Source organism: Mus caroli, unplaced genomic scaffold, assembly GCF_978045245.1.
Source record: "Mus caroli unplaced genomic scaffold, Mus_caroli_1 scaffold_10, whole genome shotgun sequence".
NCBI classification, from domain to species: domain Eukaryota; kingdom Metazoa; phylum Chordata; class Mammalia; order Rodentia; family Muridae; genus Mus; species Mus caroli.
The window spans coordinates 7,836,231-7,859,642 of NW_028227265.1; the positions used below are offsets into that span (position 1 = coordinate 7,836,231).

Genomic DNA, 23,412 nt, shown 5'->3' on the forward strand with positions numbered 1-23,412 from the left:
CTGTGTGTCTCTTGGAGGCCTGGTTCCTGTTTAGGTTGTGGTCAGGACCTGGCCCTGTGGCTCACATTGTGTTAGACTGAGGGAAAGTTGAGCAGATCGTGGGGCTTGGCTTGCCTGTGGTGGGACGGGTGTCTTGCATGCATGCAGAACCACAGGAGCTGGAAAGGTCCGGACTGTCCACTGCAGGTGTTGCGGAGGCAGGCTGCTTCCGTTGCCGCCGCAGACACTCACCTTCCTTGTCGTGTCTTTCAGTTATCCCAGCTCTGCCCTGAAGAGAACTTGGACAAACTCATTCCTTGCTTGGCTGGCCCAGATTCCTTCTATGTGGATCGTAACCATGTTGATTTGGAAGCAGGCCTAAGGTAAATAAGGCTCTTGGCCAGGTGGCTGTGGCTGTTCTGGTGTGGGCTTGTCCCTTGTCTCCAGCACTATGCGTTGTGAGGGTTTGAAGTACGTGGACAACCTTAGAGTAAGGTGAGGATGAGGCGAAGGAATCAAGTGTTGTACCTGTTGTGGAGCCTTGCTCCCTGGGATGGAAGCCGTCAGCTGTGCTGAGCGGTTAAACGCTTTTCTGTGTCGGAGTGAAGATAGGCAGGCTTCCTGAGTCATCACCGGCTCCAACACAGTGGTGCATGCTGTGCTCAGACTCACTGGGTCTGTTTTGTTAGGGTTTTTGGTTTGTTTTGAGACTGAGGAAGGCCTTGCATTTGTAATCCTGCTTCTATCTCCCAAGGGCTGGACTCCCAGGTGTGCTCACTACACACAGTTTATGTGGTGTTAGGGATGGAACCGAGGGCTTTGTGCACGCTGGATAAACATTATACTACCCAAGCCACAGCCATGGCCTCGGCTGCTTCTCTAGTGTGTGAGAAAGCACAGTGTCTGGGCTCTGACACCAATGTTTTCTGTTGTGACTTGGTTCCAGCAGACTTGGGGACTCTAGGGGTCCAGTGCTTGTGTCACAGCTCTTGGAGAGCTCGAGTCTTTCCCTTGCAGACGGACTTGAGAGGAACTGGACAAGTGGAGTGAAAGCCAGAAGCGTCGGCTGGGGAGGAGGTTTTCAGTTCTCCCGATGTCAGCTGGTTTGGTTTGTTTCTTGGGCGTCATTTCAGTGCTGACAAGCTGCTGTGTTTGTTGCTCCGCAGGTTCTTGGCTTCAGCCCCTTCTCACACGCTGAAGCACGACCACGTTAGGAAGTTCTTCAGTTCTTCATCTCCCTCCCAACAGCTCCAGAGTCCGAGTAAGTTTGTGAAATGGTTAAGGAGTGACTAAAGTTACGTGACCATTGTCTGCAAGTTTCTGTGATTCTTTTCTTCTCCTTTGTAGGTCCTGGCAACTCCTCCCTTCCTAAAGTGGGTGCCATGATGGGTGTGTCTGGAAGGTTAGTGGCCCTCGTTAGCCAGGGTGCTCAGCAGCACTCCTGTGTGTGGGCAGCTGCTCTTGGAGCTGCTTGGCTCACAGCTCAGATAGTGCCAGGAGAGGGGTTGGGTGGAAGGAGCCCAGTTGATGGTCTTCTCATTGCTGGGTAGCTTGTTTGAACTCATGATCTACGGGTACCATTTTGTTCCTTCAAAGTGAGAGAACCAGGTAGCTCAGTTGAATCTCTGGTGCACACAAAACACACAGCAAACAGGCACAGGAATGTCCCTGTGGGCACTGTGCTGTGGGGAGGGACGTTGTGGCGGTGGTCGTAGCGCAGGACCCCAGGTGTGCTGTGAGCTGAGCACCAGATGCGAGCATGGCATACCTCTAAGCTCCTGGTGCCACTCACTGTCCCCTGTCCTTCAGGCCCGTGTGTGGCGTGGCCGGCATCCCATCCTCACAGAGCAGCACCCAGCACCATCTGCAGCACTCGGCCAGCACATCTGCCTCCCTGCCCCACTGCTCCCACACAGGGGGCACAGGCTCAGCGCTGGCATACCGGACCCAAGTGGACAACTCGCCTACCATCCTTATGCCCTCCAGTCTGCAGACCCCTCAGCCCCAGGAGCAGAATGGGATTTTAGACTGGCTTAGGAAGCTGCGCTTGCACAAGTATTACCCTGTCTTTAAACAGCTCACCATGGAGAAGGTATGTTGGCTACTCAGAGGATCACACAAGGGGCTTGGTGTTCCTCTAGTAGCCTGTGCCCTGTCCTCATTCCTAGAGGGGCCAAGTAAGGCTTTTAGACGCCATAACATGGAAGAGCTTGGGTGGTGACCATATGGCTTGGTGTCAGAGGGGACCAGAATTTCACTCCCAGCCTGCAGTCAAAGCAAGACTTTATATAGCTTTTAATAGCTTTATATAGCTTGGAGATGTTTAGGGTCTTGACAAACCAGGAACTCTATGACTTGAAATGGCTCCATCCCTCAAGGTGCGATAGGCCAAAGGTCATTCAGATACCGTTTGCTCCTCTTTAAAGCACCTCCAGTACAGCTCATGTCTCAGTGTGGCCAGCTTACAGGGACACAAGCAAGTGGGGCTCAGATAACCAATTGATGCATTTAATGGTCGGACCTGAGGTCATGGAAGAACTGGCCTGCTCAGAGAGCCATGTTTTAGTGGACAGCTTTGACTAGGAATACTTGTTGGCATTTTCTAAGCCTCAGTGCCTAAACCAAGGGATTCCTGCACAAAGGTATTTGAAGTCTCCCCCTGCTGGACAGGATGACTCTTAACAGCTCCGCCTATCTAAAACTCCACTTGTTTGTTAAACCTGGAGATGGAGCTTTGTAGCCATTGGGAAGTGCTTGCGATGCCACTGCTCAGGACCATAAATATTAACGACAAGAGATTTTTTTCCTACCATTTGTCATAATGAGTTTGCACTTTCTACTCAGTATTATGGTGAGGGGACTGAGTCCCGCAGCTGGCTGTAATGTGGTAAGCCAGATGTATGGCCAGTTGTTACGGGGTGTCAGGCCTGTGAGTTCACCATTTCATCTGGGTAATTCTGCCTTTCTGGATTTCTTGGGTCCTCACCAAATTGCTAAAGGTGATTTTCTGGGGGAAAAAAAAAATCTTCCAGGTCTTAAGCCAAGTAACTGTGCTCTGTTCCAGTGTGCAGAGGCTGGCGGACACCAAGTCTCCAGGGGCAGGGACAGCCTTCAACTGTAAATGTCTAGTAGTTAGAATTGCATCCCTTAATCCCAGCACTTGGGAGGCAGAGGCAGGAGGATTTCTGAGTTCGAGGCCAGCCTGGTCTACAGAGTGAGTTCCAGGACAGCCAGGGCTACACAGAGAAACCCTGTCTCGAAAAACCAAAAAAAAGAAAAAAAGAAAAGAAAGAAAGAAAAAAGAACTGGACCCCTGCCTAGTGACTGGGCTGCAGGGTGCCTGTCAGCTGTCCTGTGAGGTGCAGAGAGAGGCCACAGCTTCTGAGAACTGTGGGAAGCGGTGTCATGTCCTTGCTTTTGTGTGCTGTCCCTTTGATCTGTTCCCCTCTGAGACCCCATGAGCTTCAGAGTCCTGGTGGTCATCTCAGTAACTGTCTTGTTTCTCCTCTGCAAGTTCCTGAGCCTCACGGAAGAAGACCTGAATAAATTTGAGTCCCTCACCATGGGAGCAAAGAAGAAACTCAAGACTCAGCTGGAGCTCGAGAAGTAAGCGTGCTGTCAATCATCTAATGCATGCTGGGAGGAGGTGCACACCTTCAATCCCAGCACTCAGGAGGCACATCTCGTGTTTGAGGCCAGCCTGGTTTACAGAATGAGTTTTAGGACAGCCTGGACAGAGAAAACCTGTCTCGAAAAACCAAAAAAGAAAGAAAAGGAAAGAAGGAAGGAATTCTCTGTGGTGTGCTTTGCTGGGTGTGGCCACAGTGCACTCCTAGTGCTCAGGCCAGAGCTTGGGGGGTTGAGTTTGAGGTAGCTTGGGCTACATAGTGAGACTGTCTCAAAACACCAAATAGACATGGAATGAACTATACTCATTTTAATTTCTCATGTGCCAAGCAGTGTTAGAACCTGCAGGTTTTTAAATGCCGGTGTCCGGGTTACTTTATTTTTTACCCAGTTCTCAGGGGGCATTCAGCACCACAAGGGTAGCTCTGGCCTCTGAAACCTTCTGGGAGACTCATGCACTATGCTTGTCATTCACAGGGAGAAGTCAGAGAGACGGTGCCTCAACTCCTCGGCCCCATCCTTGGTCACCAGCAGCGGAGTGGCTCGAGTCACCCCCACCAGCCACGTGGGGCCTGTGCAGCCTGGGCGTAGTAGCAGCCACGCTTCAGGTGTGTGAGGCCTTGTGTCCAGATGTGTGGTGGGTATACAGCTGTGGTATAGTGGGGTTTTGACTTTAGAAGAATTTAGAATTCCCAATCACTCTTGTTTTATATTTACAGGTTTTAAAAGATAATTTATGACGCAATAGTGTCTAGTACAGGCAAGTAACTGTACAGAAGGCCTTGGGTGCCAGACACTAGGGCCTGGCCTAAGGTTATTTGGGCAGCAGTGTTAGATCCTGAATGCTTATGCTCCCGTCCCGTCCCGCATGAGCTCGCCCATCCTGCAGGAAGCACTGAGCTCTGCTCTGCTCGTCCTCAAAACAAGTAGTGCAGTGCAGACTGGGAAGGAACCAGTGTGCACCAGACAGTGCTGTGGGGCTGGAGAGGTGGCTTGGTGGTTAAGAGCACTGGCTGCTCTTCCAGGGTCAATTCCCAGCACCCATATGGCAGTTCACACCTACCCCTAACTCCAGTTCCAAGGGATCCAGTACCCTCGCACAGACATAAATGCAGGAAAAACAAATGTATTTGAAATAAAAGTAAATTAAAAAAGAAGTACCCTCTTTGACGTCACCTGACAATAAGACCTTGAGTGCTTGCTGCAGTTTTCAGATTCTTGAAGCTTGGTCTGACTTTGGCTAGGCCTTGCTTCCTAGCGTCCACACGGTGCTGACCTCTGCCTGCCTTCTCCACAGAGCTGCGGGTGGAGGTGGAGCCGCCGGCTCACCAGCTGCCCCGAGAGGGCAGCTCCTCTGAGTACTCCAGCTCCTCCTCCAGCCCCATGGGTGTGCAGGTTCGCGAGGAGAGCTCAGACAGCGCCGAGGAGAGCGACAGACGTAAGATCCCTGTGCTGGGGCCTGGGGCCTACCCCACCCACCGAGCCTGCAGTACCCTGCTAACAGTCTTCCCCGTCCTCAGGTGTGGACATCCATGTCGAGGGGACTGAGAAGGAGAAGCCCGTGATGCTGCTGGCTCACTTTCCGTCCAGCTCTGCTAGACCCACGGCCCAGGTTCTGCCTGTGCAGAACGAGACTGGCTCCAGCCCCGCCGCTCATCACCCTCTACCCCCGCAGCTCATGCCTGCAGCCTCCCACCTGGCGCCTGTCCGCATGCTGAACTCCGTGCACAAGTCAGACAGGGGTGGAGCGGACGTGAAGCTCCTCTCGTCGTCTGTCCACTCCCTTCTGTCTCTGGAGGAAAGGAACAAGGGGCCTGGTCCTAGAAGTGGCACGAAGGTGGACAAGAGCTTTGGTGGCGCTGTGCTGGACCCGCTGCCCTCGGCAGCACCCCATCAGCCAGGGCAGGGCCTCTCGGGCCTCGTAGAGAACAACTCGGTGTCACCTACCGTCTCCTTTGGTCCCCGGGCCAAAGTTGTGCATGCAGCCACACTGGACAGGGTGCTGAAGACAGCACAGCAGCCAGCCTTGACTGTAGAGAGCAGCTCAGCTACCACAGGGACACCGAGCACCGTCCTGCATGTGGCCCGGCCACCCATCAAGCTGCTGCTGGCTTCCTCTGTGCCCGCGGATGCTGCCATCACTGGGCAGACTTCTTGTCCCAACAACGGGCAGATCAGCGTGCCCCCTGCAATAATGAACCCCCGGACTGCTCTGTACACAGCCAACACCAAAGTTGCCTTCTCTGCGGTGAGCAGTGTGCCTGTGGGCCCACTGCAGGGCAGCTTCTGCGCCAATAGCAACACTGCCTCCCCCAGCAGCCACCCCTCCACTTCTTTTGCGAGCATGGCCACTCTACCCAGTTGCCCAGCCCCCAGCTCCAGCCCCGCCCTCTCTTCTGTCCCCGAAAGCAGCTTCTACAGTGGCGGTGCTGGCAGCAGCTCCCCGGGAAACATTCCTGCCTCAAGCCAGAGCCACCACCATCACCACCACCATCAGCAGCCCCCCGCACCTCCCCAGCCTGCACCGCCCCCACCTGGCTGCATTGTCTGCACGTCCTGTGGGTGTAGCGGCAGCTGTGGCTCCAACGGCCTGACGGTCAGCTACGCCAACTACTTCCAGCACCCGTTCTCGGGGCCGTCCGTGCTCACCTTCCCTTTCCTGCCCTTCAGTCCCATGTGTGGCAATGGCTATGTCAGTACCCAGCAGTATGGTGGTGGCTCTGCCTTCCCTGTGGTACATACACCCTACAATGGCAGTGTGACTCCAGACCCCGTCCTAGGTGGGCAGTCCACGTTTGCAGTGCCACCCATGCAGAACTTCATGGCTGGGACGGCGGGGGTGTACCAAGCCCAAGGCCTGGTGGGCAGCACCAATGGCTCCAGTCACAAAAAGAGTGGGAATCTGTCCTGTTACAACTGTGGGGCCACTGGCCACCGAGCCCAGGACTGCAAGCAGCCGTCCATGGACTTCAACCGGCAAGGTAAACAGGTCAGGGCGAGCCACATCCTCCTTGCTCTGTGGCTTGTGGCTCCTGAGAGAAGAAAGCAGGAAACTTGATTTGTTTTGTTTTTTAAAATGATTTTTATTCACACAGTTTTTAAAAAGACATTTATTTATTTTATATATGTGAATACATTGTGTAGCTGTCTTCAGACACACCAGAAGAGAGTATCAGATCCCATTACAGATGGTTGTGAGCCACCGTGTGGTTGCTGGGAATTGAACTCAGGACCCCTGGAAGAACAGTCAGTGCTCTTAACCGCTGAACCATCTCTCCAGCCCCAATAAACTTGTTTTTAAAGGCAACTTATTTAAAGAAACCCAGGTTAAGTTCCTGTACCTGTGTTGGGCCATTCACAACTACCTGTGGTTTTAGATCTAGGGAATCCACTGCCCTCTCCTGGCCCTCTGCACACACACACACACATCCACCTACCCACCTTAAAACAAGAACCCCAGGCCCTGTGCACACACACACACACACACACACATCCACCTACCCACCTTAAAACAAGAACCCCAGGCCCTCTGCACACACACACACATCCACCTACCCACCTTAAAACAAGAACCCCAGGCCCTGTGCACACACACACACATCCACCTGCCCACCTTAAAACACGAACCCCAGATGCTCTTTATCCAAACAGAAGAAGCTGGGTGCAGCCAGCGCTTGCTGCCACCTCCTGGAAGATCTGTAACACTTACGGATTTAGCCATGAGATAAGGAATCCCTAGCTAGCATAGCCCCCTCTGCTGGTCTGTCCGTTGAGTGCAGCTGTGTGCCTGTGTCGGGCTGTGTCCTGCTGACTGACCGGCTGCTGCTTCCTTCCCAGCGTTTATTTCCTGTAGTTTGTGTTACCAAATGGAAATGTCTACTATATGATGCCAGGTTTATTCTTTTGTTTTATTGTCTGGTCTCAGCCTCCAGAATGCTGGGATGATTAACACATGTCACACACCAGGTTCACCATGGTTAGGACAGTTGGTCCCACTCTGCCCAGCTCTGGGTTCCCAGCACCTCCATCTCTGGTTGTGCAGTTTCCCATTGATCCTCACCACCTGCAGAGCTTTTGAAGCCCAGTCAGTATCTGTGGCCCGAGAATGCAGTCGTGGTGCAGGTTGCTGCATCTCTTCCCAGTGCCGGCCTGCATCTGCTCGGTCCAGGCCCTCCCTGCCCCTGTGTGTTGCCAGCTTGAGTGTGAGGTCCATGCCCAGAGAAAGATTCAAGGCACTGAGAGGTGGTCAGTGGCGCTCTGTCGGTCACTTCCCCCAGAAGGTCTCGCACCCGTGGCATGCGGCTGTGCAAGGGTGTGGTCAGTCCTGAGTGGCATCTCAGAGCAGGTGGGCGGTGTGTGCACTTTTGTGATTGACTCAGGCTTCACCCTCTTCTCTCTTTCTCTCTCTCTCTTTCTCTCTCTCGTTCTCTCCAGGAACTTTTAGGTTGAAATACGCCCCTCCAGCAGAAAGTCTGGACTCCACGGACTGATCCTTTTTTTTTTTTTTTGGCAACAGAACATTTTATTAAGCCATGAAAAATCACATAGAGAACTGAAGTCAAGTTGCTGTGGAGCCATGGAGACCTAAGGAAAACCACAGAGAGCTGAAGTCGAGTGGCTGTGGAGCTTAATATTTTTCACCCAAAGGTGCTTTACCTCACTGTACTGGAGAGAGAGTCTAGTGTGCACGTTCGTCAAACTCGATTTCAGTGCCAAATTCCTAGTCTTGGAGCTTGGTCCAAGGATTGCCTAGTGGACAGCGCTATGGCATATCGTGGCCGTCATACCATTGCTGCAGGTGAAGACCTGTCTCCTGAACATCGGTGGTCCTTCTAGGCTCACGTAATTCCAGGGCAGCTATGCACGACCTGAGTCAAGACTGCAGGTCGGAGTTCTCTCAAGTCCCCCAGTCGGATCCAGGACCCCTCTCTGGGCTAGGAAGCGCCCGCTGGATTTTGCTGTTTCCTAAAGTAGGAGCCTCCTCCTCTCTGGCTTCTTTGAGGATTGCACTACCTGACGCAGGCCTCTGCAGTCTGGGAGGCAGACTCTGCTGGGACCCGACAATGTAGGGGACTCCCATCAGTGGGCATTGGAGTTGGCACCAGCAGGCTGCTCCGCCAAATACACCCCGAAATCGATCACAGGGTGTTCTGTAGACACTTGGAGCAGTTCCAGGTTTTTAATATTTTTTTCTGTAAACAAATTTACACTATATTAGAAAATAAGGCATAGCTCACTCTCGACAACTTCATTTCTAAGGGTCCAAGTCCCAGGGAGTCCATTACCGACTGAGGCTGGAGACCACCCCTCCCGCTGGAGGCTTTGAGCCTGCTCTCTCCAAACAAGAACCAACTCTTGAAGACTGGGGGACGACTCGGCTTTGTGAGTTGGCTGTGACTGACGTGCCTCATTCTTCAGGAAGCTGGCAAGCTGTTGTGTCTCAAATGGCTTCCCCAGGACCCCAGCCCCAGAGCTCACTGCTGATGGATTCACACTTGACACAGATATCCAGCAGTAATGCAGAACTGTGATTCATGAACAAAAGACTGGAAACTGTCAGCTTCTTTTGTATTAGGCTGTGTGTTGATTGTTAATTCCGTTAAAATTGCCTGGGAAACTTCAGTAGAGAGATGCAACTCCTAGAAACCGCTCACCAGTTGCTCACCAGTTGCAGTCCAGACCAGGGGTGGGGGCGGGTCCTCACTCCTCAGCACACCACAGCGGAGGCATAAGGGACTTAGACCTCCCTCCGAGGCTAAAGGGAATTCTATGCTCAAAGAACATTATAATGCTAAAGCCTTCGGTATTAGAAAATCGATGGTAATATCCTGCCAAGGATTTTCCAGCCTCCTACTCATGGAGAAGAAAAATCATAGTCCTTAAACATTCTTCAGACGGGACAATCACCCTCATACAGAATTAGTGTAAATCACAAAATACCCTAGAACTGGAGGCGTTGCGATATAAGGCTTCATATTCTAAGATGGGCTTTCTGTCTGTGGAGACCCACGGAAGGCTTGAGTGTTGTGGATTCTATGCAATGCAGGATCGGGAGGAGGCTGCTGTTCTGTCCATGGCACACAGTATCACATCTGTTCTGAGGGGATGTGATGAGGCGTTAGGGGATGCTCTGTTGATCTCTCACTCAGAAACACTACAAACGTCAATACAAGAACTGACACAACTTTGCCTTAAAGAGCACCAGACTGGGATTGGTCGTATTGTTAATAAGGAAGACTTAGAGTGTTCACTGATGTTTACGATTTTAATATTTCTGAAGGCCATCACCGTGGCCTGGGTATGTGCTGAAAGCCAAACTTTTAAATTTTTTGGTTTTTTTAAACAAAGAAATATTTTAAATAAATCCTATTTCAACACAGAAGTTGTTGAAAACTGTCTCATAGCAAAAGAAAAAAATCATATTTAAGTTTTCTGTTTTGTGGTCAGTATAGGGAATGGAAGTGTCTTACAGCTGTTGACCTGGAAGACAGCAGTCTGCTGTGGCAACACCCACGCTACCTTGTGGCGGTCAGCCGAGGGGAGCGAGCTCCAGCACCATCTCGGCTGTCCAGGCTGCAGAAGTCTGTGTCTGGAAGCCGCCGGCTGCCTTTGGAAGAGCTGTGTGGCATGGCATTTCTGTGAAGCCGACCGGCCAGCGAGGATGAACGGACCATGGCAGCCTAGAAGCACAGGTGGATGTTGGCAGGTGGGGCTCGCCGACCCGAGAGCCTGGAGTCAGCCTGGCCAGCAGGCACTTCCTCAGCAGATGTCATTGTCACACACCTGACAGACCAGCCCTTTCCCGTCATTTCTCTAAAACTGCTCAGTCAGATGGCAGTGGTGCCCAAGTGGGCTGGCCCAGGACTCCATCGTCAGATTCCAATCCTGTGTTAACATCTCAGGGTGCAGAGGGGGATTCAGATAGGAAGGCGGCCACAACGCTGGAACCAACAGCTCTGTGACCTATTTGTTGTAGCAAAATACTCCTTTTTCTACTTTCCTTTGTCGTTTTTATTTCATGGTCAATAGTGAAAATTAGGAAGTGTTTTAATGCTGAGAACTCCTCTAACTGCTGCCGGGCAGGCACCGAGGGACAGGAGCGAGCGCTCACAGTGGAGACAGTTGCTCCTGAGCTATGGTTGGGTGTCAGGAAACCAGTGGCATGATTATCTCCAAAGATGACAGCAGCTGGCCTCTCAGTACAGCACTCAGCAGTTTCCGTGTGGAACTCAGATGAGGCTTCCAGAAGTTTCTGCAGGTCAGCCTGGCTTGTACCACACGCCGTGCACGTGTGCCATGACAGTCCCATGAGGACAGCCCGCCTCTCTCCGTCCCTGCTGTTTGGTCTGATGTGCTAGTTTTACATCCAGCTAATGGGCAACATTACTTACCGAAGTCTTAAAAGGTTGCAGGGCCTTGGGCTGTCTGTTGAGCCTCATCCCCAAGGACAGGCTTGGGGAACTTGAGGAGGGACAGCCATCCTCTCCAAAATGCAGGTGACGCCTATAGAGCAAATCGGGTGGCCCAAAAAATCAGTCCAGGGATGTGATTGCTAACCCTTCCCCGGGGTTTCACTGAGAATGTAGGCACCTGTAGTCAACACTAGGCAATATGTCAGGAACCACATACTGTACTGGCAGGCCCAGGCCGGCGCACTGCTCTGCCACAAGGGGGCAGTAACCCAGCCTTCAGCACAGGTCAGTTCCGGAGCACACAGAGGGGTTGGTACCAAGACTGAACCCTTCATAGATTCTATTGGGCATATTTTCTTTTTAGGAATGAAGGACAATTCTCCCATTTTTGAGCCATTCTTTTGTCAATTATACAAAATTGCATGTAACTTTATAAATATTTTTAAAAGATATAGTTTTGTAAATATTTAATATTCTGCTAATTTGATTTTGAATTGTAAATGTCAAGTATTCTGTTTTTGGGGTTTTTATGTTTTATTATACTTTGTTAAAAAGGACAAATTGTACATTTTTAGACTGTTTTTATGAGTAAATTTAATGTACGGAAAATAAAAATTAAAAAAAAATCTCAACATGTTCACCATTCTCAGATTTTTTTTGTGGGGGGTGAGGTTCAAGACGGTTTCTCTGTATAGCCCTGGCTGTCCTGGAACTCACTTTGTAGACCAGGCTGGCCTCGATCAAACTCAGAAATCCACCTGCCTCTGCCTCCCGAGTGCTGGGATTAAAGGCGTGCGCCACCAAGCCCGGCCATTCTCAGATCTTTTGTCATTTGTGACTGTCAAAGTTCTCAGCTTTAAACATTGTTACATCGGACTCTAGGATATCATCTGCCCCTGCCCTTTCCAGGATGGGGACCTGCTGACAACACTGCCGGACCCCAAAGGTGCCTACCACCCAGAGCAGCGTCCGGGCTGCCCAGAGGAGACTGCAGCAGCTTTGCAGAGCCTGCCTGCGGTTTGCTCTAAGCTGAAGTTGGTTACAATGTTCTCCCAAGTGCCAGCAGCTGTCCACATGAGTAAATCTTTTGGTGTGTGTGTTACTGGCAAGGTCACTGTGTGTTCCCACAGCACCAGCAGGTACTTGATAGCTGGCAGGTCAGTCAGCAATCCAGAGAATTTAAAAACAGGAGCTGGTGGCAAGGTGTCAACCAAGGAAAGGTTACCGCCCCTCCCCTCCCCTCCCCTCCCCAGCAAGAGCAGCCTGGGTATATTACAGAGCTCAGTTCCCACGATGACAATGAGACAGCACTCAGGACAGGTTCAGTTGTGCCTTTATTGACTTAGTGCATCAGAGTGTACAGGTGTCCTATAATGGAGGCCGCCCTCTGAGCAGCATCTTTAAAGCAGTATTACAGGAATCCTTACTGATCGCACCATAGTTATAAAAACCAGGGACATAATGACGTACACAACCTACACAAGACAGAGCAGTGAGAATTTACAGTGTAAAATAACATTGAGGGTTAGCAAAGACAGCTGCATGCAGGGAAGGTGGGTGCCTTTGGGGAGCTAGGTGGGAGGTGGCTATGCTGGCTTCAGGCCATGACAGCAGGCAGCTCTGAGATCCTCAGACCACGAGTGAGTGAGTGAGTGACCAGGGATGGCCTGGTGTCACAGCGGGCCACATGCAGGAAGCAGAGGCTAGCTTTAGCTGAAGTGGCATGCCTATCAAGAGCATGTCTCCTGTTGCTGTTGTCCTCACAGCTGACATGTATGTACTGACATGAAATGGGGAAATCCCAACAGCTGTCAGAACCGCCTTCACAAAGACAGTGACACACCAACAAAGAGCTGTGAGCCAAGTCCAGAGCATTGGACTTGCAGTCTACCGCTTGACAACTACATCCTAAGGCCAGCACTGTACACCTGCTTGCTCTCCCTGAAGCAGGCATGGACTAGACAGAATTCAAACCAGGAGAGAAACATTTAGCTCTGCAGTCTCTTAAGCTGGGTCAGCAACCCCTGGACAAGCCGAGACCTGGCCTCAGCAGAGGTGCGTGTGGTAACATCTAGACAGCAGTGGGAGCACGTCCCTGCACTGCTGGGTGAAAGGGTGTGGCTGGGGTCAGGACCAGGACCCGGCTTAGAGCTATATCCTACAACACCAGACCTGTTTAGGGCAAAGCCAGAGCCCTCTGGGGGCCTCTGCTAGGCAACCTGGGCCTTTAGAGGGACTTCTCTCCTGAGTGGAAGCCCTTTTAGAGAAGGCAGCAGGTCCCAGGTAGAGACTGCCCCTGACACTGCTCTCTTCTGTTTTAAGTCCCTACTAGGGAGAAAAATGTCAAAATAACTTGATCTTTTTATTGGCAACTTATGATGCAAAAAGTATTTTATTTTTAAACTTCTAAAGTTTGAACACAAAATAGCCTAGTTTAGATGAGTTTCCAAGCTGAGTGCACTTGCATGGAGCTCAGTTTCTGGCTGATGAACAGTTCCTAATACCCTATGTGGGTGCCTACGTTCTCATCTGTGGGTGGTGAGCCATCCAGCGTCCGCTGGCAACATCCCTTTTTGCCTTGGTAAGGGCTTAACAACCATTAGGCGTTGTTGTAGTCTTACACAGCCATTGCTGTCCCGAATGTCTCCTGCGAGGCATAAACCATGTACAGGAAGCCGTCTTCATCTCTCTCACTCTCGTACACTTCGGAGATGGGCGTGGACACACTCACCATGCTGTGCCCATTCACCAGGAGGAAGAAGGCTTGGTTAGCATTGAGCTGCAAGCGCCGTCTGTGGAGAGAAGATAGCAAGACTCACTGAGGTCTGCATACTGTGTACAGAACTTAGGGGCTCCCAAAAGCCCACAGATCAGCAAAACCAAGCATGCCCACAGCCCACAGCGATGACTGGGATCAGGGACTGACATCCACAGCCTATATCTGATCACAGCCTTCCAGTTGCTGCAGCTGTGAGTTCACATCATCTTAAACTCCCCACTGTGCAGCGTTCCAAACAGTTTGCTAGGTGGGGAGAAGCTCAGACTGGGCCCAGCAGCAATCCACTGGGCCTAGCAAACTTTACAGAGTCATCTCCCAGTAGGTATGACAACCCTTTGGTCCCTCTGGTGTGAGCACGTTCCCAGCTGACCTGAGGTCACAAAGCTGAGACCGGGCACCGACTTACAGGGCATGAAAGCAGCAGGAAGGACCTGAGGCTGGCACCGAGATGGTTAAAGGAGAAGCATCACGCAAGGAAACAGGGAAGGAAAGGGGTGGCCAGGTACCTAATTATCTTGATGAGCTCGCTCATGTTCACGTGATCAGGTACCAGGAACTTGGTCTTGTCCAGGACGGGCAGCTGCTTCTCCCCCTTGTATCGCTCTATAATCACCTGCAGAGAGAGGTCAACTCAGCAGCCCGCACACTGCTCCCCATGCTGAGCCCAGCACATCATGCCTACTGCAGCCTTCCTTTGCTTGCTCATAGCACTCCTGTGACCAGTGCTCAGTCACAGCTCTGCCACTGTCCCTAGCAAAACTGTGGCAAGGCCACCAGGCACCTCTGTTGTCTGAACTGTGATAGGATTAAAGATGCATGCCACACCCAACTACTGTTTCACACTGTGGCCGAGGGTGTCCCTAACTCTGCATTCTCCACCTACGTCAGCCTCCTATGCTAGAATTATAAATAGGAGCTTCACACCCAGCAACATATTCAGCCCAAGTTTTATGGACCGGGTGGTTGTGAGCTACCATGTGGGTGCTGGGAATCAAACTCAGGTCCTGTGAGAGCAACAATAGCTCTAAGCCACTGAGCCTCTCTGGCCCCAAAATAATTGAGAAATGTTAAAAGCAGCCTGGGTGCTAGAGAGATGGCTCAGTAGTTAAGAGCACTCACTGACTGCTCTTTCAGAGGTTCAGAGTTGAGTTCCCAACAACCACATGGTGACTCACAACCATCTGTAATGGGATCTGATGTCTTCTTCTGGCATGTCCGAAGATGACTACAACGTACTCATATATATAAAATCAATAAATGTCTTTAAAAAAAAAATATATATATATATATATACACACATACATACTAGCCTGGCATGGTGGTACATGCCTTTAATCCCAGCACTTGAAAGGCAGATCTGAGTTTGAGGCCAGCCTGGTCTACAAAGTGACTTTCAGGACAGCCAGGGCTACATAGTCAAACCCTACACCAATAAACAAATCTTAACCAAAATAAATGTTAAAGTACGTATGGATATAAGGGCACATATTTACAATCCCAGTATCTGGAGGCTCAGGAAGTGAACTGCTTTGAATTCAAGACTAACCTGGATGGGTCCAGCTTCAAACTCAAACCAAACCCAGAAAGTTGCTAGCACTGAGGGGCCGGAGACCCTCAGAACAGCACGGTTTCCAGGTGCCCGGACAACAGAAATCCATGCCCGGTCACAGCATGGCAGAGAGGGACACTGCCACGTGCTACTTCCAAAGGGAAAGTGCTTGCCTCCACACGTGGTGGCAAGTAAGGAGGTACCCACAGAGAATGCCAGCTCTGGGTGCCACACACCTGGGGCTTCGAGGCAGCCTCCATGAGAACAGAGCAGAGAAGGAGTACTCCTTCCTGCACAACACCAGAGCATGGGGACGTCCCTGCCACTTTTCCTACTTCACTGTCCTGAGATGGGCTGTAAGCAGGTCCCAGCCCCTTGTTAGGAAGCCACATAGTAACACTTCACATTTCACCCACTCCCTAACTTCTGCTTTATTCTCTAGTTTGGGAAGACAGATTGGCTGGTCTGAAAGAGGCCTCTGTCTTCAAGGTTTGCAGCCTGGAAGGACTGGGAGCCACCACTGTGGCCACCCTGTTCAACGAGCCCAGCTCTCTCTCGGCTCTTTCTGCAAAGATCCCATAGCTACTGTAGGAGCCACTGGCTGTGCTGAGACCACAGCTCACAGGAAGCCGTGTGCAAATCCTGGCAGGCTCAGGCAGCTGTGCTTCCTACAAGTAGGTCGGGCAAGCACTACAAAATGAAGGAAGGTTTCAGTCCAGGAAAAGCTACTCTCTGCTCGGCCCAGGAAGCACACTCCAGGAAGCCCCACCCCCAGGTGAGGACGGACTTGGATCTGTCCAGCCAGCTCAGAACAGCATGCCCACACACCCCCTCCCTGCAGCAAGAGTCTCAGCCCCTTCCCTTAACAATACGCCTCTTTTCAGAATGGAACAGGGCTGTGGGGAAAGTTGCACAGGGACACGCATGCAGGACACTGGGAAAGAGGTTTGATACCAGAGTCCCCCCATAACCTGGGGGCGAGCTGGAGAACAGCCATTTTAAGCAGTGGCCTGTCCATACCTCACTCTACATGCGGCTCTGTGTAAGGTCTAGAACGGGGGCACAGGTTATACAGGGTGCCGAGTACTTTCGTTCTTTCCAATAAAGCAGCCATGCCACCACTGACTAGCATAGGAGTCATCCTTATTTCCTTAGTGACAGCTGGAGTGCAGTTCAGTCAAGCCCCGGCCCCACAGAGAGAAGACACAAGGGTCTGGCCCTCCTGCCCCTTTCCCCTCTGCTCAGATCAGGGGGCCTGTGGTTATCCTGGGGCTCCTATGGGGTTAGAGGTCCCCTCGGAGAACCTACTGGGATCTTGGTGGGGTGCTGCTCCCGGATGAGCCGGACATCTTCCACTCTTTGTTCTGCAAGAAAGAGACACAGTGACATCAGGGGCAATGCTGCCAGGGACTGCTGGGACTGTCCTATGTGGAGGCAGTCAGTGGAGCTCACCAACATGGCCCAAGGGGTAAAGCCCTCCCTCGTTGCAAAGGGGCTGCTAATCCAGATGGACAGCCACACAGAACGGGGTACCTGTATAACCTGGGGGGCAGGGGCGTCTCTAGACCTCTTCCTTGACAACTTTTTTTTTTTTTTTTTTTTTTTTTTTAGTTTTTCAAGACAGGGTTTCTCTGTGTAGCCCTGGCTGTCCTGGAACTCACTCTGTAGACCAGGCTGCCCTTGAACTCAGATATCCGCCTGCCTCTGCCTCCCAAGTGCTGGGATTAAAGGTGTGTGCCACCACTGCCTGGCCCCTGGTAACTTCTATCATCACTGTTGAGTGCTTTTTGTGATAGGCTGTCGGGTACCATAGCCTGGCCTGGAGCTCAGGTAGCTAAGATGACCTTGAACTCCCTGCTGTGCCGGGGACTTCTTTGTACCAAGCTCTCTGCACTGCAGGGGGCAAGCAGCTGGCCACCCTGGCGCCTTTCTCTACTCTGAAGCACTGGCTGAGCCCTCCGCCCCACTTCTCCATCACCCCACAGATGGGATGGGGCCATCTATACACAGGGCTCCCTGCCCCTTCCCAGAGGAACCCTCTATTGCACGTCTGCCGACCACCCCGGGGTTTAGTCACTGCACTGATTTCATTCTAACAAGCAGCCACTTACACACCTGGCACACTCTACGCTTCTGGCCTTCAGAGATGGCTCAGCAGTTCAGAGCAGCTTCTCCCCAGGAGGCCCCAGGCTCAGCTCCCACCACCCACAGCTGCTCGGTCATCTATAACTCCCTTTTCTGACATCTATGGGCACAAGGCATGCACATGGTGCAGACATGTATGTAGGCAAATGAGCCATACAGATAAAATGGAAATGAAAAAGTTAAGCGCACAGCACCTAAAACCCAGCTCGGCAAGCTCTAAGCCAGCTTGAGCTACAGAACAAAACTTGCCAGGCTGTGGTAGCACATGCCTTTATTTAATCCCAGCACTGCAGGCGGATCCCTATCGGAGTTGGGAGGCCAGCCTGATCAGGGCTACATAGAGAAACCCTGTCTCAAGAAACAAACAAACAGCCAGGCACAATGGCACACCTTCAATCCCAGCATTCAGGGGGCAGATGCGAAGATCTCGAGTTCAAGGCCAGCCCGAGCCACACAATGCGACCCTGTTTAAATCAAACAACCAATCACTGACAGCAGAAACCCCTAGCCTTCATTGAGATGGGAGCAGGGCCAGAGATCTAAGGGCAGAAATGGCTAAAGCTGGTAAGAGGAGACTCGCTCGCAGGGCTCCACCACAACTATAAAGGGAAAGACAGGAATAGTTATCTTTACTAAAGCGAACAAGGGCCCTAACTGAAGGCCTAGAGGACCTGCCCAGCCCTGGCGCCTGCAGGGCCAGGGAACTAGGAGGCAACCTGCAAGAGCTGAGACACTTTTTAAGCAGACAGCTGTGCAGAGGCCAATAGCCTGTACTGAAGACTGGCTCTCTAACTGTAATGACTATTCATCTAGTCTGTCTACACAGGCTTGGGCCCAGCAACCAGAGACAGCTTCAGCATCTCCTCTTCTAACAAGCACCCCCACCCCCGGGCTTGTATATACAGAAGATGACTAATGACCAAATAAAAACATGGCAGGCAACATGGCAGGCACCCGCTCAAGTGACCCAGCAAGGCCTAAACCTGGGCTCCTTTCCTTCAACCTCTGGAAACCAGGAGTGCAGAGAGCAGACATGCTGAGAGCTCACAGCTCAAGTCTAAAGATGTACTGTCTCCACTAGTACTCTGGAAGAACAAACGCCACCCCCAGCCCTGAGTGACAGCTTGAATTCCTGAAGCCACCTAGGTGTGTTGTTTGAGAGGGAGGGTCTCACTGCCTGATCTCCAAGGCTGGGACTAAAGGCGTGGATCACCACCCCTGGAAGCAGCGATGCCTTCACAGGGATAGGAATCTGGCTCTCCCCGGGGCTATTTATTTAGGCTAAGCAAACAAGCTTTCCTGAGGATACACACCCAGATCCCTGGAGTTTAGGATCGTTTTGGGGGGGTGGGGGTGGGGAAGCAAACACTGGATCACCCCAGAAAAACTCAGTGGAACCACTTGAGAAGCCTGAAGTCACGTGATCAGTTCCAAACTTGGGAAATTGGGCGCGTCCTTCTAAGAATCTGCAAGCCTACACGGGCCTCCTGGCTGCCACAGTCTCCTTCCTTATAGCACTGGGGATGATCGCTACTTACTGGAAGCTACTTACTGGAAGTGTAAGAATTTATGACAGAAAGCTAATGGGACTCTGCCACTAGGCGGACCCTGAGCTTCACCGCCTTAGGCCCCACCCAGGTGTTTCAGCTACAAAGGGTCGGTTTGGGGTGAGCCCTACCTACATCCATCCACCCCAATAAACATCCCCGCAGTCTGGATAGTGGAAACTCCAGAGCTCCAACCTAAATCCCTCCAAACTCACTGGAAAAGGAGCAAGACCGGTCCTGGCCTCTCCTCAAAGGGGCCGGCTTCGAACATCTGTGTGGGAAACCTCTCAACTGTCTGTCAGTGCCCACCAGTTTAGGTCCAATATAAAGTCAAAAAGCAAAGGAAAGCCGCAGCAATCGGATGCCCGCGCTTTCTTTAGAATAGTTGGGTTAGGGAGAGAGGGAAGGCAATCTAGAGAAAAACAATCGCAAGCCAGATGGAGCTTCGGAGAGATTACCCCCGGCCACTCTGGGGACCCGCGTCCGAGCTAATGTTTGTGCACGCCTCATTTTTCCCCACCCACACTCCTTTCTTGAGGGCTGTTCCAGAATAACTTAAGATCAGTACAAGCAAACAAAACAAAACAGCTGTTAAGTTTCCGTTATAAGACAAAGGCCACCTCCCTCCCCCACACACACACACACATATCCCCAAGAGGGCTTCGGGTGCAGAGGCGGCTGGGTGCTGCTCCGAGGCTTGCGGGGCGCCCGGACCTGGGGCCCACGAAGGACACAGCCAAGCGCGCAGAGCCTGCGGTACCCTACGCCACCTGGTCGGACCTCCAGTCCCGCAGGGGACGCCGAGCCCACCGGCGACCGACGGCCAAGGCGACGCTGAGCGCCCGAGCTACCCCGGAGACGGAATCCCCCGAGACCAAAATCCCACTGGCCCCGCCGCTCCGGGCCCCGCCGGGTCTCGGCCCCGCAAGACAACACCGGCGTCCGGGCATCCAGCACCCCCGGCACCCGGATCTCCCACCCCCGGGCCCGCGGGGCTCACCAAAGCTCCGGCGCTGCTTGAAGGTCTTCTCGGACGGCATGGCGCACGGGGGTCCAGAGTCAGACGATCTGACTCCGGCGACGATCACTTCCCTTGTGTGTGTCTCAGCCCGCAGCCGAGTCAGGTGACTCGCGGCGCGTCACCGAGGGTGGGGCCGAGGGCGGCCCCCAAGAGCCGCCATGACAGGCGTGGCGGAAGCTCGGCGGCGCGCGAGCGTGCACGCGCCCAAGCCATGCGCCTGCGCCTACGCCAGCTATGCTGGGCGCTCGCTGGGCACATGCTGGGCGAGCGTGGGTCGGGCGCTGGTGCGGTGGAGTCCTGCAGACTTCATTCCCTTTCAGTCCTTGCATGACCAAGCTGGTGTTCCATTGTCCGCCCCCTTGCCGCTGTATTTGATATTCCTTAATTCTACCCCCCCCCAAAAAAAAAACCCAAATAACAAAAAACTGACTTGTGGTTTTGCCTGCTAAATCTTTACGATTATGGAGACGTCTGGAGACTTATGGTTGGATCTGATCTTGTGGATCTTCCCCTGCGAGTCTTGTGCTGCCATAAACACAAGTATTTACTCCTAAGTCGAAGTCGCAGAGAAGCAAGGTCTTAGGGACTACAGACTTGTCACTGGAGGGCAAGATCAATGACTTGTTCCAGCAAAAGGAAAGAGGATGATAACACCTGCTGTGCAACCTGTCAACTCTCCCTTCCCATAAAAGCCCTTTTATGTGTCTGAGCTTGCTGAGCATGGAATTTGAGGGGCATGGCTCACCTAGTCTTTCCAGAGTGCTAGCCCATGTGTGCCCTCATTTCCTTACCACCACCTATCACGTTTTTGGTTTTTTTAGATTTTTTTTTTTTGGTTGGTGAGCAATCAGACTGTGTCCAGGAACTGCAGCAGAGGCCTGATCCCGACGGGATCCACCTTGGAAAGCCGCAGAGCACAGTTCTGTCCGGAGACCTTTATCTCAGCCGTCCCTTCTCGGACAGATCCTTCTACCTCAGGTGACCCCTGGGTGGCTTTATCACAGGCGTGTCCTCACTTTGACTCCTGCTGAGCCTGGGCCTGCCCACTCAGACAGCTATAGCTGATTACAGGCAAGGACAGGTTTCAGTCTCATCAGGCCAGGCCAATGGTCAGTCAGCCATGGTTTAGCACTTTCTCTGGGCCTCAAGCTACCTCCTATCTTCAGTTTGTAGGAGCAGTGACAGACAGATCTAGAGTTCTAACCAACAGTGTGGAGCAGCCACCCTACCGCCACCCCACCCCCAGTGATGCCACATCTGAGGCAGCCTTGTGACCCTGCAGACCTACCACCTGACACTGTTCTATCCCTACCGCCCAGACTTCCTCCTTTAAATGGAAATAACCTTCTTCAAGTGCTGTTTGTCCAAGGGATCTTCTACATCTATGTGACCGGGAAAAGTTGAAAACACGTTACTGAGTGAAACCCCGAGGGCTGGTTACTTTCCTTTGTTTGCTTGCTTTGCATTGTTAATTGCCTGAAGGTTGTTGTTTTGTATGAAGCTTCTGGTCTGAGGTGCAAGAGACCAGGCTAAAAGTCAAAGTGGAAGCCAGATCTGGTGTCACAAGGCATGTCATCCTAGCACACTGGAGACTGAAGCAGGATTATCAGAAGTTCAAGGCCAAGTGGGACGCGGTGCCTAGGCCTTTATCTCAGTGTCCAGAAGGGAGATGCAGTCTGGTTTCTGTGAGTCTGAAATAGCCTGTTCTACACAACAAATTCCGACATTGTGAGAACCTGTCTCACAAGGAGGGAGGGGTGGCACACATGGGACTGGTGAGATGGTCCGGTGGTTAAGAACACTGGCTGCCAGAGAAACCCTGCCTTGAAAAACCAAAAACCAAAATAAAACAAAACAAACAAACAAACAAAACAAAACAACAACAACAAAAAACACTGGCTGCTCTAGTTGAGGACATGGATTTGGTTCTCAGACCCACATGGCAGCTCAGCTGTAACTCCAGCTCTGAGGGATCGAACATCCTCTTCTGGTCTCCTCAGGCAAGAGCACACACATGGTACATATATAAGCATACAGACAAACACTCATACACATGAAGACATGAAGTAAAAACCTTTAAAAAAAAAAAAAGCTGGGCATGGTGGTGCACACCTTTAATCCCAGCTCTCCGGAGGCAGAGGCAGGTGGATTTCTGAGTTCCAGGCCAGCCTGGTCTACAGAGTGAGTTCCAGGACAGCCAAGGATACACAGAGAAACCTTGTCTGGAAAAAAAAAAAAAAAAGCCAACAAAGCAATAAAAATCCAAGGTCACCCTCAGCTACCTGATAACTCCCAAGTCCCTCCCTTTGAGATAGGGTCTCTCTGTGAATCCCTGACTGTCCTTGAACTCTCTCTGTAGACCAGAGCTGGAATTAAAAGTTTGAGCCACCACATCCACTGTAACCCTATCTCAAAAGATAAAAGAATGCGGTGGTGGTGCACGCCTTTAACCCCAGCACTTGGGAGGCAGAGGTGGGCAGATTTCTGAGTTTGAGGCCAGCCTGGTCTACAGAGTGAGTTCCAGGACAGCCAGGGCTACACAGAGAAACCCGGTCTGGGGGGAGGGGTGGAGAAAAAAAGAATGGAGTCACTCTAAAACTGCTACAAGCTGGGTGTAGTGGCCCAAGCCTTTAACCCAGCACCTGGGATGAAGGAGGCAGATCTGGCCTATATATAAGTTCCAGGACAGTCAGAGTTTTACAGTGAGACCCTATGTAACAGGTTTCAAACAAAACACCGCCCCCCCCCCCAAAAAAAAAAAAAAACAGACAGAACCAGGATTTGTAGAACCACCATCCCCAGCAGGCTCTTCAGCTAGCACAGAAGGCTCTAAGATAGTCTGATGTCAGTCAGTTTTGTTTTTTGATGTCAGTCAGTTTTGTTTTTTATTGTCCGTCCCTACTTGGGAAGGAAAGTGACTTTGGAATGACCTGGATAACGCTGTTGGCTTAGCATGGTGGTTTGCCCGTTTTTTGATGCTTTCTTCAGCCTTTCTCCTGTCAATAAAACCCACTTCCTGCACCTGGCTCAGGAAAACGCAGTCCTGGTGTGTGTGGGATGAACCTGTTGCCTGACCTCACAACAGAAAACAAAGCCAATTAAAAATGTCAGGGCCCCAGACATCCATCTGTGCAAGACTCGGGGTTTGGTCCCTAGAGGAACTAGAGGAAGTTATAGCTTTTTTCAAATTGTAGCTATATCCTATAACAACAATCAAAGGAGCTACTTACCTTTCCAGGTGTTTATGATAATAAACCTTACTTTGCTGACATTTTACCAACTGCTGCTGTGTAAGACTTTTGGTTTGTTTTGGCCGGGATTTGGCTTTAAGCCCAGCACTTGGGAGGCACAGG

The 23,412-nt window shown here is 51.7% G+C and overlaps 2 protein-coding genes across 4 annotated transcripts in view; one reads left to right on the forward strand and one right to left on the reverse strand.

Annotated features, from left to right (window-relative positions):
* Zcchc14 (zinc finger CCHC-type containing 14) overlaps positions 1 to 10,605 on the forward strand; it is a 49,363-nt gene extending 38,758 nt beyond the window's left edge. The window contains exons 5-14 of one of the 3 annotated variants that reach the window (XR_003837398.2): positions 253 to 362; positions 1,146 to 1,240; positions 1,327 to 1,381; positions 1,789 to 2,071; positions 3,494 to 3,585; positions 4,084 to 4,214; positions 4,904 to 5,044; positions 5,127 to 6,587; positions 8,041 to 8,781; positions 8,866 to 10,605. Coding sequence is in view for 2 of the 3 variants with exons in the window: in XM_021169821.3 (XP_021025480.1) it covers positions 253 to 362; positions 1,146 to 1,240; positions 1,327 to 1,381; positions 1,789 to 2,071; positions 3,494 to 3,585; positions 4,084 to 4,214; positions 4,904 to 5,044; positions 5,127 to 6,587; positions 8,041 to 8,096 (2,424 nt within the window). In the remaining variant the exon portion in view is untranslated. Of the gene's footprint in view, positions 1 to 252; positions 363 to 1,145; positions 1,241 to 1,326; positions 1,382 to 1,788; positions 2,072 to 3,493; positions 3,586 to 4,083; positions 4,215 to 4,903; positions 5,045 to 5,126; positions 6,588 to 8,040 lie in introns of all 3 variants that reach the window. The other 2 variants (XM_021169821.3, XM_029480463.2) reach the window with 2 other exon arrangements.
* A 1,729-nt stretch (positions 10,606 to 12,334) lies between these two features.
* Positions 12,335 to 20,183, reverse strand: Map1lc3b (microtubule associated protein 1 light chain 3 beta). Its single transcript, XM_021169817.3, has 4 exons — positions 20,039 to 20,183; positions 16,655 to 16,710; positions 14,304 to 14,410; positions 12,335 to 13,810 (listed from the first exon to the last, which is right to left on the reverse strand). The coding sequence occupies exons 1-4, from the start codon at positions 20,076 to 20,078 to the stop codon at positions 13,636 to 13,638; spliced, it is 378 nt and encodes a 125-aa protein (XP_021025476.1). The 5' UTR covers positions 20,079 to 20,183; the 3' UTR covers positions 12,335 to 13,635.
* Between the last annotated feature and the right edge of the window lie 3,229 nt (positions 20,184 to 23,412).

What these genes read in the sequence shown, in the direction of transcription:
- Map1lc3b (XM_021169817.3), bottom strand. Translation starts at nt 20,078, where the DNA reads ATGCCGTCCGAGAAGACCTTCAAGCAGCGCCGGAGCTTTG. An exon ending in CAAGCAGCGCCGGAGCTTTG is followed by an intron (nt 16,711 to 20,038) that starts GTGAGCCCCGCG and finishes TCTTTCTTGCAG; the next exon opens with AACAAAGAGTGGAAGATGTC. An exon ending in AGCACCCCACCAAGATCCCA is followed by an intron (nt 14,411 to 16,654) that starts GTAGGTTCTCCG and finishes CTCTCTCTGCAG; the next exon opens with GTGATTATAGAGCGATACAA.